This window comes from Pteronotus mesoamericanus, unplaced genomic scaffold (assembly GCF_021234165.1).
Source record: "Pteronotus mesoamericanus isolate MK-2021 breed Mesoamerican mustached bat unplaced genomic scaffold, CSHL_Meso_final scaffold_232, whole genome shotgun sequence".
Taxonomy (NCBI): domain Eukaryota; kingdom Metazoa; phylum Chordata; class Mammalia; order Chiroptera; family Mormoopidae; genus Pteronotus; species Pteronotus mesoamericanus.
Genome location: NW_026555311.1, coordinates 17,712,763 through 17,728,836, shown reverse-complemented (window position 1 = coordinate 17,728,836; position 16,074 = coordinate 17,712,763). Strand labels below are relative to the sequence as shown.

Genomic DNA, 16,074 nt, shown 5'->3' with positions numbered 1-16,074 from the left:
CCCTGGTGTATTGGGATGATGCCCTAAAGCAACTGAGGTGCTGGACCAGGACCTCAGAGGGCTTTCTGATTGTCACGTTACTCTCCACAGTGTGTAAGGTTCTCTTCCTCCTGTTTTCGTGATGTGTCTTTTTAGTCCAGGTTCGCCTCTCTCTCTGAAGGTTCTGCTCTGCCTCCTTCTTAGTTTTCCCACCGCTAGATCTCCTGCCGTATCTGCTTTTCGCTCCTAGTTTCCAGTGTTGGTCAATCCACTCTCAGAGGGAGGTGCCTGACATTTCCTTTGTTCCTAAAAGTTTTGGTTTACTCAGTTGAATAAATTCTGTCTCCACGATAGTCCCACTTGAACTGGGACAGTTTGGGTCCTCTCTGCCGTGTTTTCCAGATTCTGGAGTAAAGCGTTTTGTGGTTGCTTCCTACTTGTGACTTTTCCTACGTGCTGCTGCCAGATTTATTTTCTTGAACTATAATTTTGGTCATCATAATAATTTCAAAGTTTCTTATGGTTTTGGGATAAAATGTAGCTTTTATTCTGAACACTTTGTACTTTCTCTAATCTTCAAGTGTTTTTAATATACTTTGATCTTTACCTAAATACCCAACATCCCTCTTCTATTTAGATAACTGCTACTTACCTGACAGTTTCTTCCTTTGGGAAGCCTATTATTATTCCCTTACGAGTCTGATTTTGTGAGTCCTCTTACAAGTGTATCCTCCCATGTCATGCTCTGCACACTCTCATGACATTTCCCACAGTGTTGTGCAGTGATCATTGACTACTTATATGTTGTTCACATTGGAGACTAAGCTCCATGGAGATAAAAACCATGTTGTTCTGAAATTGACATCCCTAGTGCCTTTCCTTTGTGCCCATTACTTAAGTATTGATTTAAAATTTTGCGTAATGGATAAATGAATGCTTTCATAGGGACAGCAGGATGAAGGGAAGGAAAAAAAAACAAAACACCTTTTCTTAGCTCCAGAGATCTTACACACTCTGGAATTAATTCACCTTTCTGGTTTTATATTCCACAAAGTTTCCAATTTGCATGTTTTCTTAAGCAAAACTGGACTGCTTGCATTTTCCCGTATCTATTGCATGTTTGCTATTGCCTTGTTTTTGATTGCATGGTCTGTGCTTTGGGATGCCCTTACCTCTCTGTGTACCTTAATCCAATCTCAGAGTTGCTTTTAAGTCACTCTACTCACCAGCCCACACCTCCCCACTGCCCAGCTAGGAAAAATGACATCATCTTTTCTACTCCTAGAATAATTCCTGGCCGTTCGCTCTGTGAAATTATAAATATTTTAGTACATGCATCTTTTTACTCGTCATTGGGCATCTTGAGAGCAGGATCCATGCCAAATTAATGTACCTCCCATTTGACATGACAGAGTGAGTTACCCATTATAGGTATTCCAACATCGTTTTGAATAAAAAAAATGTTGGCATTTAAAAGTAATTGAGAACTCATCTTCTTTATAGGCCTTAAAACAAGCAAGGAAAGTATCTGTTACATTTCTGAAACTTAGTTCTGCTTAATGTAAGGGGAATAAACTGAATGGCTTCTGAAATTTCGTGCAGACCCTGATTCCAAGACGTAGAGAGGAATATTTTAAGGGATAAATCAGCGATCTATTTGGCGTATACAGACTAGTTCCTCTTGGGAGGAAAGGTGTGAGGATGCTTACCCAAGTGTGGAACTGCGACGGCTGGGGGACACACAGGTCCCACTCAGCTAAAGAGCAGCTGTGAGGCCGTTTGCCATTCTGGGCCTCCGTTGCCTCTGCCATTAAGTGGAGGTTGCTTTTGATAATTTCAGATGTCCTTTTCACTCTTATTTTTTTTGTTTCAAAGGAACTTTGCTCTTCTTAAGTTTTGAGCCTCACCTTTAAACCTTGGCTTTGTATGTTTCTTTGGCTTCCACTCTGTTCCCGACTTCCCTGTGTTAGGAATGCACACGCAGAAATTTAGAGCATTTTATTACAAGTGTGGTCAAAATTAACCCAGGGGTGAGTTCTTGGACTTCATATTGAACTTCCTTTGAGAACTTAATCTTTGCCCTGGTCTCTACATGGTAAGTGTTCTCTCAGGCTTTTAAGTCATTTCTGGGAGACTCCTAGGGAAGTTGAGAGCCACAGAGAGAGTGAACTGTGCTTTAGCGATTTCCTGCACATACAATATATTTTTTTTATCCTGAATTGGTTCCTTCATGCACTGTCTTGAAAGTGATGTAAGTGCCGACTCATTTCCTGGCCAACAGAGATTTAATCCAGGTGATACTGTGGCAGCCCTTACCCTTACCTCAGATCGCTCCCGGGAAGAGAGAGCAAGGACACGTGCAGTCCCTTGGAGGAACTTAACAAAGCTTTTCACTTTTTACTCTGGAGGATCAAGCAACCCCACTGGTACTTTAGTGTCAGAATACTATATATATATTTTAGGGGGAAAATAAATCCTGGCTTAGGGCCTCTCAAGTATTCAATTTTAACTAGAAAACCTACAATGAAAATCGGGCTGTAACACCGCATCTCCCAGTTGGTGCTTGTCCAATTGTCCAAGTGCAGGGGAGACCGCCCAGCCCAGAGGGCACTACCTTTCCTCAGCCTTTCCGCTGTAACTATTTTTAGCATTGTGTCTGGTTTGTATACTTAGTGGTTTTTGAAAAAATTGACATGGCTCAGTGACTTGCCAAAGTCACAGGACTAAGCTAATTAGTGGCTGAGTCAGCTCTCCCGGTCAAGGTCTCTGCAGCCATACCCACCTCCTATTGAAGAGTTTTCAGTTCTGAAGTTCTGTTTCTAAGAAACCCTGAGATTTCTCAGGACTTAATCATAGAAGCCATGGGTCCTGTTGGAAAAAGGGACGGGAAGCTCTTCCTTGTAGTTAATATGACTGGGCAGAGTTCAGTGCAGCAAGTCAGTTCCACAGCAATTTACAAGACATCCAGGAAACACCACGGGGTGAGCACAGCTCTGTCTGCGGAAGGCTCGTGAGAATCTTTCATGCTTTGGGAGGTCATTTCAGTCTCTCTAAGAGGTGATTTAATATTGTCTGGTATATTCACGTGTGGTTAATTTCAAACACCATTTGTCAGCCACAAGCAAACCCATAGCCTTCCTCACATGTCTTTTGCCCTCACCCTTCTCCCAGTGTTCTTAACAGTTGAGTTCTTATTTAAAAAAAAAACACAAAACTTTCAGATTATTAAATACTGTTTGTTCCTCTTTCACTATTACCTTTTTATTTTCCTTCTCCCTCTCTCCTCCCTTTCCTCCCTGTTTTAGGCATCAGCAATGTCTAGTTGAAGACGCTGCCTGTGGCCGAAGGCTCAGTGAGGTAGAGCCGCCCCGTTGGAGCCCACGGTGCAGTCGGTTCCCGGCTGCCTCCCTTGTCCACAGTGGGCTCTGCGTGAGGCTCTCATGAGACTTTCAGTCTCTCTTCCATTTATGGTCCAGGGGGAGTGTGCATTGTGCTATACCAAGCAATGGCTTTTTCTTTTACATAACACTCCTTGGAAGAATTTGTGCTATGGATATATAGTTAGGAGTGTCTTAGTTACGATGAAAAATATCTAACACAAAACAAGGTTAAGACAGATACCATGTTTTCAAAAATTTCCTTTACTCCCTGTCCCCAGTGTAAGTCCTTTGCCTGCCCTTCCTCCATGTATGATGCCCAGGGTGTAAGGCACCCCCTGCCCCATGAGCCCTATGGGGCGCTCAGGTTCACTCCCCAGCTTGCTCGGAGTCCTAGCTGGAGGCTCCGCTTTCCGCCTTTCTGCATCAGCAGGAGTTCTGTGATGGCCCCTCAGTTACGCAAACCCTGTGTGCACGCACCCCACTCCGGACACCAGGGCCAGACCAGAGAGGACGCTGCAGGCAGCCGCCCAGGTGTAGGCCGCAAGGTGGTGCGCTCTCTATAAACATTAAAACGGGTCACAATGATCACCATGTGTCCAAGTTCCAAACAGTGTCAGTGGGGACATACATTTCCCAGCAGGGTACATTACTTCTACTCCCTTCCCCTTAGTAAGCCCCTCCCTGACACCTGCAGAAGAGAAGAGGAACATATTTGCCTTGTATCGTTTCCTCTCCTTCTCTCCTCTCTTAGCTATTTTCCTTATTATGCTATAGTCACAGCATCCAAGTCTTTGCTCCCTTCCCGCTGCCTGAAGCAGTTGCCTTGAGAACTTTCACCTGTGTGTCCTCCTGGGTGAGAAGTGCCACTCAGAGCGTGCACACTCTTGGAGTCCTTTTGGTCATCCGTGTAAACCTCTCACGCCACCATCTGGCTTTTTTTTTTTCAATCATATCACTGTCATCAGGGGACTTTGATCAGAAATGGAACTGTTTTTGTGCCTCTTTATGCAATCCTAGCTGAGGGCACTCTGCTTTTAAAAATACAATTAGACTCTATTGTCCTCACTCCTACCTAGTACAGTAGGGAACTCTGTCATTCAAGGCAAATCTGGGAATTGTAAAAAGTTTCATTTCCTTTTTGCCATATGAGTCTTCTACCTTGGATGTATTTTTTATAGCACGATACAGCTGCTGGTTCTTTTCTTTCCAAACACCATCAGCTCAAGGTACGTGTTGTAGGTTATTACATAAAATTTAGTTTTAATATTCATGCATCCAGAGTATTTTTTCCTGATTTTTTTTCCTACAGGGAATTAACATTTTGTCATGACCCTAGGTGGGAGAGGGGAACCCTCTTCTCCCTGCTGACTTGCCCTTTATCCCTAAAATTTGGTTGACTCCTTTTTTTAATCCTCACATAAGGGATATGTTTTTTCAATTTTATACCAAGAGGAAAGGGAAGGGGAGGGGAGGAGGAGAGAGATGGGGAGAGACAGGGGTTGGGGAGAAACATCACTGTGAGGAGAAACATCTCTCTGTTGCCTCCCGTGTGAGCTCCGATCGGGGATGGAAACCGCAACCCAGGGATGTGCCCTGAGCAGGGATCGAACCCACAGCCTTTTGGTGTCTGGGATGATGCTCCAGCCACACAAGCCACCGGGGTAGGACCCAAGTTACTGTTCACTTCTTACTCAGAAAATTTTAGATATTTTTATTTTATCCTGTCCCAGTCCCACTGTCCCTAACATTCACAAAGAAAAACACCCTTTGAAGTGTGATTCCAAAACAAGTTTTTTCCTTGAGAAGAATTTACTTGACATTCCTTAATTTATTTTATTTTGTTCAAATTATGTTTTTGTTTTTATTTATTTCAATTCTAGTTAAGTCTGTATCAGATTGGTACTCACATTAACAGGGACAGCAGTTATGACGGGTCTGGTGGCGGTACTAACTATAAAAACACAAATGGGAAAAATACCCCTGTAATTCTCTAAACCCAGTTCTTCAATCATGATCCCTTTACACAAATATTTTCAATCCTTTCCCATGGGAAGGGAGAAGAGAAAATATGTTTTCTTTACAGTGAATGCAGTGCCCATGGTTTTGATGGAATATTTTCAGTTCTCCCTGGTAGCAATTTTCCTTTGTACTTTTATTGTTTATTGAGATGATTTTTTTGATGTTCTGAGTGTTCTGCCTCTAACCTATGCCTTCATCCTTAGAATGTATGTTTTTCTTGTTCCTGATCCTCCTGAGTTCTTTTTATTTAAAACATATTTAATTATAATATACAGGGTGGGGCAAGAGTAGGGTTACAACTGTGAGTATGTGAAACACAGAGTTTATTCCTGCATTATTATTTATTTAATTTTTTATTGTATTATTTTACATATGAACAACTCTAAACCTATTTTTCCTCCACTCTGTATTTTAAACATAAAAAGAGTATAAAAAATAATGAAGCACTCATAATTTAACATTAACAAATGTTACTGATTTGCCTTATTTTATCTGGTCTTTTTTTATTATTATTGATTGATTTTAGAGAGAGAAAGGAAGGGGGGGAGAGAGAGATCATTGTGCTGTCCCGTTTATGTACGCATTCATTGACTACTTCTTGTATGTGTCCTGACGGGGAATCAAAGCTGCAACCTTGGCCTATGGGAATGACACTCTGACCAACGGAGCAACCCGGCCAGGGCCGGTCTTTCTTTTTAACAGGAACATAGCACTGAAGATAGCCCTGTTGTAGTCTCCTCTCTATTTTATTCCCCTTTGTCCCTGGCAGAAGTAACCAGTATCCTGAAGTTGGTATTTACCTTTCCTGCCTATGATTTTAAAATTTGACTCCATATATGTGCAGCCACTGCAAGACATAGGTTATGCTGTGGATTTGGAGTCCTTTTCTCTGACTCCACTCCCCTTGAATGTGTCCCTCTCTCCTTGCCCGCCTCGCTTCTCACCGCTTCCCATCCCCAGGGGAATGGGATGGGGCCAGCGCTCTGTGCCCTGACCTTTCCTGCCTTCCCCTTTCTCCTGGGGCCCTTTCCTTCAGCTGCTCCCTCCGTGTTCTGCTCCATCGGACTCCACTTCCTTCCTTTGTTCTTGGGGCTCCAGTGTCCAATCACTTTAATTTCTGTTTGTGGCCTTGAAGATTAACAAGCTCAGTTATTCTCTGCCCTTATTTGGGACAGTTAGATGATATTTCTGAAAACCAGATAAAGAAATTCAGTTTAATTACTGTCACATATAGAAACACTGCCGAGGGAAGAGGAGGCAGAGTTCTGTATTTTGGAGGATCTGATACTTTATAATATCAGATATGAGTTACTTATAATGAGCATGTTTGTTGTTTAAATGTAGTGCTAATGGCATTTACCATTTGGTTAATAGTAATCTTTTGCAAAATTAATTTGCTTAACAAAATTCTATTTATCTTCCTCGAAATCAGTAATGTCTCATTGTATGATCTATACATCATAGAGATTTTTGTGTTTCTCTTTAAATTATCCCAAGTGAAGTTTACTGTAAACAGGCATTTCCCTTCTTTCATTTAAAGTATATCATGCGCCTACCATGTGCCGAGCACTCCATGGATGGAGATGAATCGGGGCTCTCCTCATTGGGGTCATACCAGACGCTTACGGCAGATATTCAGGGCTGAAAAGAGTTTACAGCCTGAGGTTGGAAGGCAGATATTTGTTCAGATACTACAAGGTGAGGATATTTGTTCAGGTACCGGGAGGAAAATCCCCTGGGGTGGGGAGAGCAAGGTGAAGGAGGGACGGCCGTGCCTGGCGTTTCGTGGCCTATGTAAGGAACTGGTGTTTGGAGGTTTGATGGACATACAGAATTGTTGGCTGTGTATTCTTCAGTATTTGAAAGCTCTAAGAGCTTAGAAATGAATCGTGTACACTCTGGCCATCACAAATAATCATTCTCTTATTAGATAACAATTACCTTTCAGTTTTCCAACAGCTGTTTCGAAGTCACACATTGCATTAGCTCTTCCTGACCTCCCTATCCAAATAAAACATTAAGGAGCTAAGAGTAAGAATGGAAAAGAATTGTCTAAAATCTTTATCAGCTGTGGTCAGAGTATATCTTAGACCTAAATGCACTCTGGGGGGCTTTTGCTAAGACTGTCCTCGGTTTACTTTCTCAGTACACGTTCTGGAATATAACAAGCTCTTTGTTATCTTCTTTCCATCGGCACATACTCTTGTTTGTTTCTTTGCATAAAACTCAGAATTCCCTAACCCCGGCCACTGCTGTCTTCCTCTAATGAGTCATAATTGTAAATTATAAATACACACACAACACATGAATTCAATATCTACTGTATGCTCACAAGCGAGGCGTCAGTGGGTGGGAGAGGAGAGAACTTATTTCATAATTGAAGATGGGGCTTTTGCAGCACCTTTTAAATCTGATGTTTTTCCAGTTTATCTCAGCCTCTTCTCCACTCACCTGCCTTCCTTACCATTTACCATTTAGGTACATAGATGGCATTTTGCTATTATACTGTGCAGGTAAATACTAAGAATTAATGTTTTAACTTCTGTTCCTAGTCAGAAAAGAGCCCGAATGCTAAGACTTACATTTACAATTGGAAAGCAATAGCAGCTATGTAGGTTTTTTTTTTTTTTTTTTTCCCTTTGGTGTTAAGATTTTACTCTTTAACTTTTATTTTAGGAAAATGGACTCCTTCAGAGTTGTAACTTCTAGAAGATCACAAGGGGCCTTTGGGTGCACTTGTGACATGTCTGCTGCAATAGCTTTAGATTAAGGATTTTAGCTGAAAGTGAATTTTAAAAGATTCTAAGAAAGAAGCTTTGGGTTTATAAGATTTAGTAACTGTAGACAGTTTTGAGATATACAGAGGGCCCTTTGCTGTCCTTTAAAGTTTCCCAAATGACACTACATATTTTATGTTTTAGAAGATAGAGATTGAGGCAATAAGATCAAACCTGGAGTTTGTTTCCCCCAAAGCCACTAGTGTTTTGGTAAGCTTGGCGTTGTCTGCTACTCAGTATGGTAAAGGCAATATTCGATATCCCTAGCTCTTTTCAGTGTTGGGGAGAAATAACTTGTCAGTGCTTGAGAGTCAATCGAGTGTGATGAAAAGAAAAAGAGAACACTTTCTTGGGAATCAGGAAGGCTTATGTAAGATTTTCTACAAACTTCAGTTTAATGAGTTTTTGTACCTTTTCTGTTTTATAGTTTCTTCACCTATCGACACGGGGGTTTATTGCTTTTCTTCCCAGTCCCATTCCCTTTCTATTGGGGTAGTTCTCGTTAAACCTCTGCTGTGTGCTTAGTCCTGTGCTGGCCATGAAGCTGCACGTCTCCTCATTTAGCCATCCCCTTATCCAGGGGTGGTAGTTCAGCCACTTCCCAACACAGGGTTGAATGTGGCTCCAGCTCCTGGTCCTGAGGCTGTGTTCTTAAGTGCCCGCCTACAGGTTGGGGTCTATCCGTCATTCATTTCCTCCTGGTCTACGGGAAGCATTAACAAATACTGCGAAATTTTCATAAAGCTAAAGATATATGCAGTTGCCCTTTTCATCCTTTTATTAAAAATCTATTATTTGATTTGTGAAATAATAGTGATAGTAGAAAGCTTTTTCATAGGCCTCTGCTTATCGAAGTAAAACCTTTGCAAGTCTTTGTTGGTTCTCTCTCCCTCTCCCTGTGTTACTTGTTTGTCGATCTAAAAGCCTCAGATCACTTGACTTAAAAAAATACTGCCTAGAATAAACCAATTTAGCATGTGCACAATCCAATTTTAAGAGAAAAGTTATTAAAATGTGAAGGGAAGGAATGTATATTTTAGACATTTAATTGATATTTAGCAATTATGTAGAGTCTATATTTGATCGAGTGGTAATGCAATTTTGTATGTTGCAACTTCATTCTGATTGAGTGTCATCCTCATTGGGTTTTTACCTGTGAATATTTAATATAACTGTTGGCAAGAAATATTCTTCAAGGAACTGGTATTCCCTGAAAAGTTATCCTTTCCCATCATCCGCTAAGGCCCTGGTTCAGGAATCACCTCCATTTGTTACATCTTGGTTCTCTCCCATACTGACAGTGCTCTGCTTACTTTCTCCTTAGCGATACAAATGAAGTGGACATACCACCCAACACTCGAGTTGGCACCAAACGCTATATGCCTCCAGAAGTGTTGGATGAGACCTTGAACAGAAATCACTTTCAGTCCTATATCATGGCCGACATGTACAGTTTTGGACTCATCCTTTGGGAGGTGACTAGGAGATGTGTATCAGGAGGTAAGTAACAGTAATGCTGTTGGGCTACTACAAATCCTTTTTTTCTGGTCAGAAACAAAACTCTGTCTACAAAATGAAATATTCTTTCATTTTTCTCTTTATTTCTGTGAACTCTGTCACAGTCCTCTCAGGAAATGATATTTTGCCTCATAGAATTGTCTTGGATTGCCTTCTTCCCTCTACCTATGACTCAGGAATCTCTTCTAGACACATTGCCAACCTCCTTTGCCTTTTCAAAGGTCACCCTGTTCTATTTTATGTGTTGTCTCAATTCTTCCTTGAGCCTGTCCTCCAGGAGTTGCTTCATCAAGTCAACCCCCTTCTCTACCCCTTCTAGCTTCTCCTTACCAATCTGCTGGGCCCCATCCCCCGCTCCTGTGCCCCATTTCCTCTGGCTTCCTCTCTCAGGTGAAGAGACAAAAATATGGGGTAGGAAGCTCATTATTTAACCCCCCCTACTTATTAACTTTCTATAGTACTTCCTCATAAAGCAATTTAAAAACATCAGTTTTTATTGAAAGGATGTTTAAATATAAGAATATTATTATTGGTCATGGTAATTTTTTTTTTTTTTTTTTTTTTTTTTTACAAACATGAGGTTTCCCTAGTAAGACTAACTGAATGAGAAGGCATCTTTAAATATTCTGAGTTGTTGTTATTGTCTGTAGTTTTTTGCGTCCTGCTGCATAATTTGTCTTCTGGTAGCTTCCAACACCTTTCAGGCAAGGAGTTGAGTCTCAGGCTCTTTAGTACCCTAAGTACCATGCTTATGGTTTTATTCATGGTCGTGCTTGTGAAGAAACCTGGTGCTGGTGCCCTTCCTCACCATGGCCAGATAAACTCGCCTTCACGAAAACCTGAGCTTGCCCAGGATTCGGACAGTGTGGCCTACCCTAAGCTAGCCCTTCTTCGCCTTGCCATTTGCTATCTGTGAACCTTTGACAAGTTACTAAGCTTTTCTCTGTTGCAGTTTTCTCATCTTAAGAAGGAGGTGAATTATTATTGCATTACCTCAGATGGTTTCGAGGTTTTAATGATTGTAAAGAGAATTAACACTGGAAATAGCACTCAGTACATGTTAGCTGTTATTTTAAATGTTCATTTTGGTTGGTAGAGCCTTAAGTTACATTTAGAATCCCATTTACAAATACCGGAGAAACAGTTAACCAATAGGCATTTATACTTTCACAGAAAGGCCGTCTTCGGTGATGCAGTCCCTTCTAGCCACTCTGGGAATTCTGAGCTTCTCATACGCACATGTTAGAGCAGAACACCTTCCCTGTAAAGTGAGAGAACGTCTTTTGTCCTAAAGGGAAGTTGATGTAGGAAACTTTTCCTATTCAAATAATGAATATATCTCCTGTCATAATTATGAAGAGGAAGTAACTAAAATATAAATTAACTGACTATTCCATGATTTCATGTTTTATAAAGAGTAAGCAAGCGTACTTCTGAATAATATGTTCATACTTATTTAAGATAGTTCTATAGGAGTTGAAGGAATAGTAGAGTACAAGGTTGTTTTTCTAGTTATGTTTTCCTGAACATCTACAGCAAACAGGGCCACAAGAACCCTATGTTTGAAAGCCTGTGAGGCAGAATACGGGAGAAATGACTCTTAGCTTTAAAACAAGCCAGGGTGGTAATTGCTTCCTTAGGTCTGTGTTTGCCTCTGGAGATTTGAGAGGCACTACACTGTTCTTTTATTGCTGTATGAAATTGATGTGTACTTGTGAGAGATGTGAGTTCCAGTTCTACCCCGTATCAATTTAGACTAGTCACTCGGTCCCTCAAAACTAAGCTTCCTCATCTCTGCAGTGTTGAAAATAATTCTGCCTCATAAATGTGTTCGTAAGAATTTAATATGGTATGTAAATGCTGAATCCCTATGTTACATCTGGAACTAATAGAATATGGTATGTCAACTATGATTAAAAAACGAAGATACAGAGCATACCTGCCTTCATGCCTGGTACATAGTAGGCTCTCCACAAATGAGATTTTCCCCTAAAGAGGTGAAGCACACAATACTCTATTCTCCAACACTTTTTAAAAATGAAGATGTTAGAAGTTTTGATTTAGTCTTTCTAGTCCATGTAATTTTGGGTGAAGTAGACACACCCAGATATATGCCTTTCAAACTTTGGAAGGAAAAGAAAGAAGTTTTGAGGATTCAGACACAATTAAATAACAGCTAACATAATTGGATGACAAAAAAAAAAAGATTAAGGCCTATAGTTCAAAGATAAACTTTGATTAATTCATAATTTCATATGACTGTCCCTGTGTCTGTTCTTCTATATGCACCTCTCCCAGCATTGAAGTGTCGGTCCAGTGAGGCAATGACACTGACGTTAGGCACTGAGAGAATATAAGATGAGTAAATAGAGAGTCTTTGCCCTAAAGACAATTCCAGAGCTGCTGTCTTGGGAATCAGAAAGGAAGGAAGAACTGAAATGAAGTGATCATCTCCTGTATAATAGACCCTGTGTTTTTGTTATTTCACGTAAAGATGAAACACAATGCAAGGCAATATTAACATAGATAATATAAATAATTATCCCCTGTGGTCTCAGCCCTTTATAGTTGTATGTGGGTTTGAGTTTACATTTTAAAGGGGCATAATGCAGACTCCAGATTTTGTCAGAGTAAATCCTCAGTGAATGTAATGATACAATGGATAATCTGCCAATCCATTTGTTAAGGTAAAAAACAGTGACATTTCTATAAAAAATGATTTAGGATAGAGAATAAGGGTGCTCCAAGAAGATTGTTTAGAGCCGCATCCTCTGAGGACAGAGGCTTTTTGTAATTATTGTGAGGAGTTAATCAGATGGGGCTGGAAAGAAGCCACAAGTGGCTGCTTTTTAAAGAACAAGAAGAAAAAGGTAGATACTATGAAAAATAGGATAGACTTTATAATGATAAGGGCAATTTCCTTAAAGATGACATAGATTTGTGTTTCTTAAACTTTTTTAAACAATACACATTTTTTTTCCCGAATAGTGATTTTGTAGATAGTTTGGATAACTACAGAAAATTTAAAGAAAAAAAAGTCAAATGTACTGTTAAGTCTTTGTACTTAAAAAATCATGGTTAATGTTTTTAGGTGTGTACAGTTCTCCAAGTTTTAAATGTGCAAAAACATGTTCTTATGATTAAGCAGAAAAAAATGTAAATGTGGCATTTTGTTCAAGTCGAATATATGGCCAAATTTATTATATGATCCATAACCTCATACTGCCGTAATAGGAACAATCACATATTATGCAGTATGAGTTTGGGATGTGTCTGCCAAATTTGCATTGAGATTTAATATAGATTTTTAAAAATTTGGCTTACAAGAGCCTTTCTAAAGTGGCTCTTTATAGATTGGCTCAAAATAAATTTGAGATGCTTGTCTTACTTAGCTTTTGGAAATTAGAAAAAAGTCATGAGAACCTATAATATTATGTTTCGTTAGGTTTTCTATTCATTTTAAAAATTAAATTCAATGTCATTTGGGCACATTTTTCAAGATTTATTTTGCTCTTTTTTCAGCCTGAACTTGTCTTTAGTACTGATAGAACTTTTTTTGAGAACAGTGTGTATGTTAGACGTTTATTTCTACTTCATAGGAAAAAATAATAATAAAACCATATTTTCAGGAGTGGTGGAAGAATATCAGCTTCCCTATTATGACCTAGTGCCCAGTGACCCCTCTTTCGAGGACATGAGAGAGGTTGTGTGCATCAAGAAGCTACGCCCCTCCTTCCCCAGCCGGTGGAGTGGCGATGAGGTAAGCCTTGAGGAAACCATGTGCTGCATAATTTGTCTCTTTTTGCCAAAATTTCAAATATTCATTACAGGAATTCTTCTTTTTCTTTGTTTTGATGGTGATGATACAAAGAAATGTTGATACCATGCTGCAATAATTTCTATGGTGCTAAATGTAGTATGGTAAATTCCTGTTTCTTTCTTTTTTTTTAATTTGATTTTGCCACTTCCGAAATAAATTGAGTGGGTTAACATTTCGTCAGCGTAACAGATGACATTATTTCATTTATTTGTGAGGTCCTGACACTGCATAGAGGCTATATTTCTCTCTGTGTGTTGTGTTTTTAAAGCATCATGAATTTTCTCCATGACAAATCCATGTACAACAGTCTCTCATTTTGATGACAGAAAAGATAGGCATCTGAAAAATTCATTTTTCTACACACAGAAGTGGTTCAAGTTGACCTAGTTGAGGTGTCTGACTGTGCTGTGGATTTTTGTTAATAAGGATGAAGAGATGCGATTTCAGCAAATCCACAGGCAACCAGGCTGTGAGGCTGTAGTGGTGAAAACTAAAATGGGCCTGCTCGAAAGCTGTTCAGAAGGAGGAGATGAGTGGGGCGGGCCTTGCCTTCCCTGGCTCGTCAGCTCCTCATCCTCTCCATCCATCCTCTGGCTTGTCAGTTCACCCAAACCCTGGATGCCCTGGCAGACTGCAACATTCCGAGATGTGTTTGAGGCATCAGGCATGCCCCGGAGCCAATACAAATGCCTGGGCAGAACACTGTTTATAAAATAATTCTTCAGTGTTAAATGCATTTAAAAAATAACCTTTGGTTCATTTGTTTTGTGTCTAGTTACTGAAGTGCTAAATAATGCATTGTTTTCCAATGAACTATGCAGAAAGCTTTTTGAGATGCTGAAGTTACATTACTTTGAAGGTGGTTATGAACATTGGTATTATCCCTGATTCTTTCACTGAGGATTCCTAATGAAGGGAAATTGTACTTTTCAACAGGAAGATCAATAATTGATGTAGGAGAAAGTTTTAGCCAGACTCTGCACAGGTCATTAATCTTGTTAAATGCGACAGTGTGGTGCTATTATTGTAGCAGACAGCTGTGATTTAGGCATAACCATGTTTGTTTGAATAGTAGGGAATTGGAGAAAAGATTTAAGCTTATCGAGTGTTAAAAACAATCTGAGAGTGTGGAGTGGAATACAGACTCCCTGGGTATTTTTGTATTTATTTAATATTGACTTCAAAGGCACTCTTCTTCAATCAGCAAAACCACCTGCTTGCTCCTATCATAAGGAAGACATGAAAACCTGTTTAGTCATTTAAAATTTGTGTGGAAAAAGAATTTTTACGAAATTTTGTCTACATGGTTTTAAAAGTATCTTTTAAAAATGTATTCAAAATTTAGAAACCTAAAACTAAAAGCCACATAAATATCAAGGGCCAGCCTGGCACATCATAAACACGTGCCTCTAACGCTGTTCCCAATTTTCCTTTCCCCTCACGCAGTGTCTACGGCAGATGGGGAAACTGATGACGGAGTGCTGGGCTCCCAATCCCGCCTCAAGACTGACAGCCCTGCGGGTGAAGAAAACACTTGCCAAAATGTCGGAGTCCCAGGACATTAAACTCTGATTTGAGGGGTTGGGGGGCATCGCTGGAGAAAGTCAGATCTTCTTCTCTTTGCGGGCAAAGCAAAAAATGTTCTGGAAGCATCCACAGTACACACCTTGAATATAAGCCCTGCTTCCCAGTAGGTTCAGCCTCACCTCTCAGGGAGCAGCCTGGACAAAGAAGTTCCCAGAAACAGATTTATCAAGTCTGTAGGAGGTTGAAACTGCTCAGGTAACTTGTTCAAGAAACGATGCTTGTTGCTTTCTGAGAAAGCCCCGTATTTTGAGATTGCCCCCCCTCCTTTTTTCTCCCAAAAGATGCTTTAATTTTGCCAAGATATAACAAATAATTTAGATGTTTTAAGGTTTATACTAGTATAGTTTAAATAATAACAATGAAAGTTCTTGCCAGAAATTCTGCTGGAAAGTAAATTAAAATAGTTTTTTCATTGGTAAATGTCGTTGCACTCTACAAACCAAAAGACCGTCTGTGAAGTCGGAGAACGCAGAGTGGAACTCTGAAAGCCCCTGCCCCGCCTCCTCAGACCACTCCGCCGCCCGCGCCGCCCTGCGGCGGCCGCAGCAATGTGAATGCACCTGGGTACAAACACCGCCTGTCCGGGACCGCAGTTTGGGATTCCTGCAGGTGGCCTTTTGCAGCTTCAGAGGATATGGAACAAATGAAGATTTTATGTGATTCTGTTAGAAGTAGCTAAGTGTCAATGTTCTTCTGTAGAGCCACTTTGTGTTTCTAGTTCTGTTGGGTATTTCTTTCATGGTCAGATCCCTTCCTTTTCATTAAACACAAACAAAGCCTTTTTTTTTTTTTATGTGCAGAGAATTGACCCGTGCATGCTTTTGATCTCTCAATGAAAGGTTCAATATGAAATAGCCATCAGCTGTGTTGAAGACCACACGCTTTAAAATAGAGATAATTGGCTCTTGTGCTGTAAGGAGACCACGTCAGCAAGGAAGAGGCTGAGGGTGGGGGTGCACAGGGCTTGTTTGTTATATACGCAGAAGAGCCGATC

The 16,074-nt window shown here is 40.3% G+C and overlaps 1 protein-coding gene across 2 annotated transcripts in view; it reads left to right on the top strand.

Annotated features, from left to right (window-relative positions):
* BMPR1B (bone morphogenetic protein receptor type 1B) overlaps positions 1 to 15,448 on the top strand; it is a 96,744-nt gene extending 81,296 nt beyond the window's left edge. For both annotated transcript variants that reach the window (XM_054591716.1, XM_054591715.1), the window contains 3 exons: positions 9,480 to 9,655; positions 13,303 to 13,433; positions 14,940 to 15,448. In XM_054591716.1, the coding sequence (XP_054447691.1) occupies positions 9,480 to 9,655; positions 13,303 to 13,433; positions 14,940 to 15,065 (433 nt within the window). In that variant the 3' untranslated portion in view covers positions 15,066 to 15,448. The remainder of the gene's footprint in view (positions 1 to 9,479; positions 9,656 to 13,302; positions 13,434 to 14,939) is intronic.
* Positions 15,449 to 16,074: the final 626 nt, after the last annotated feature.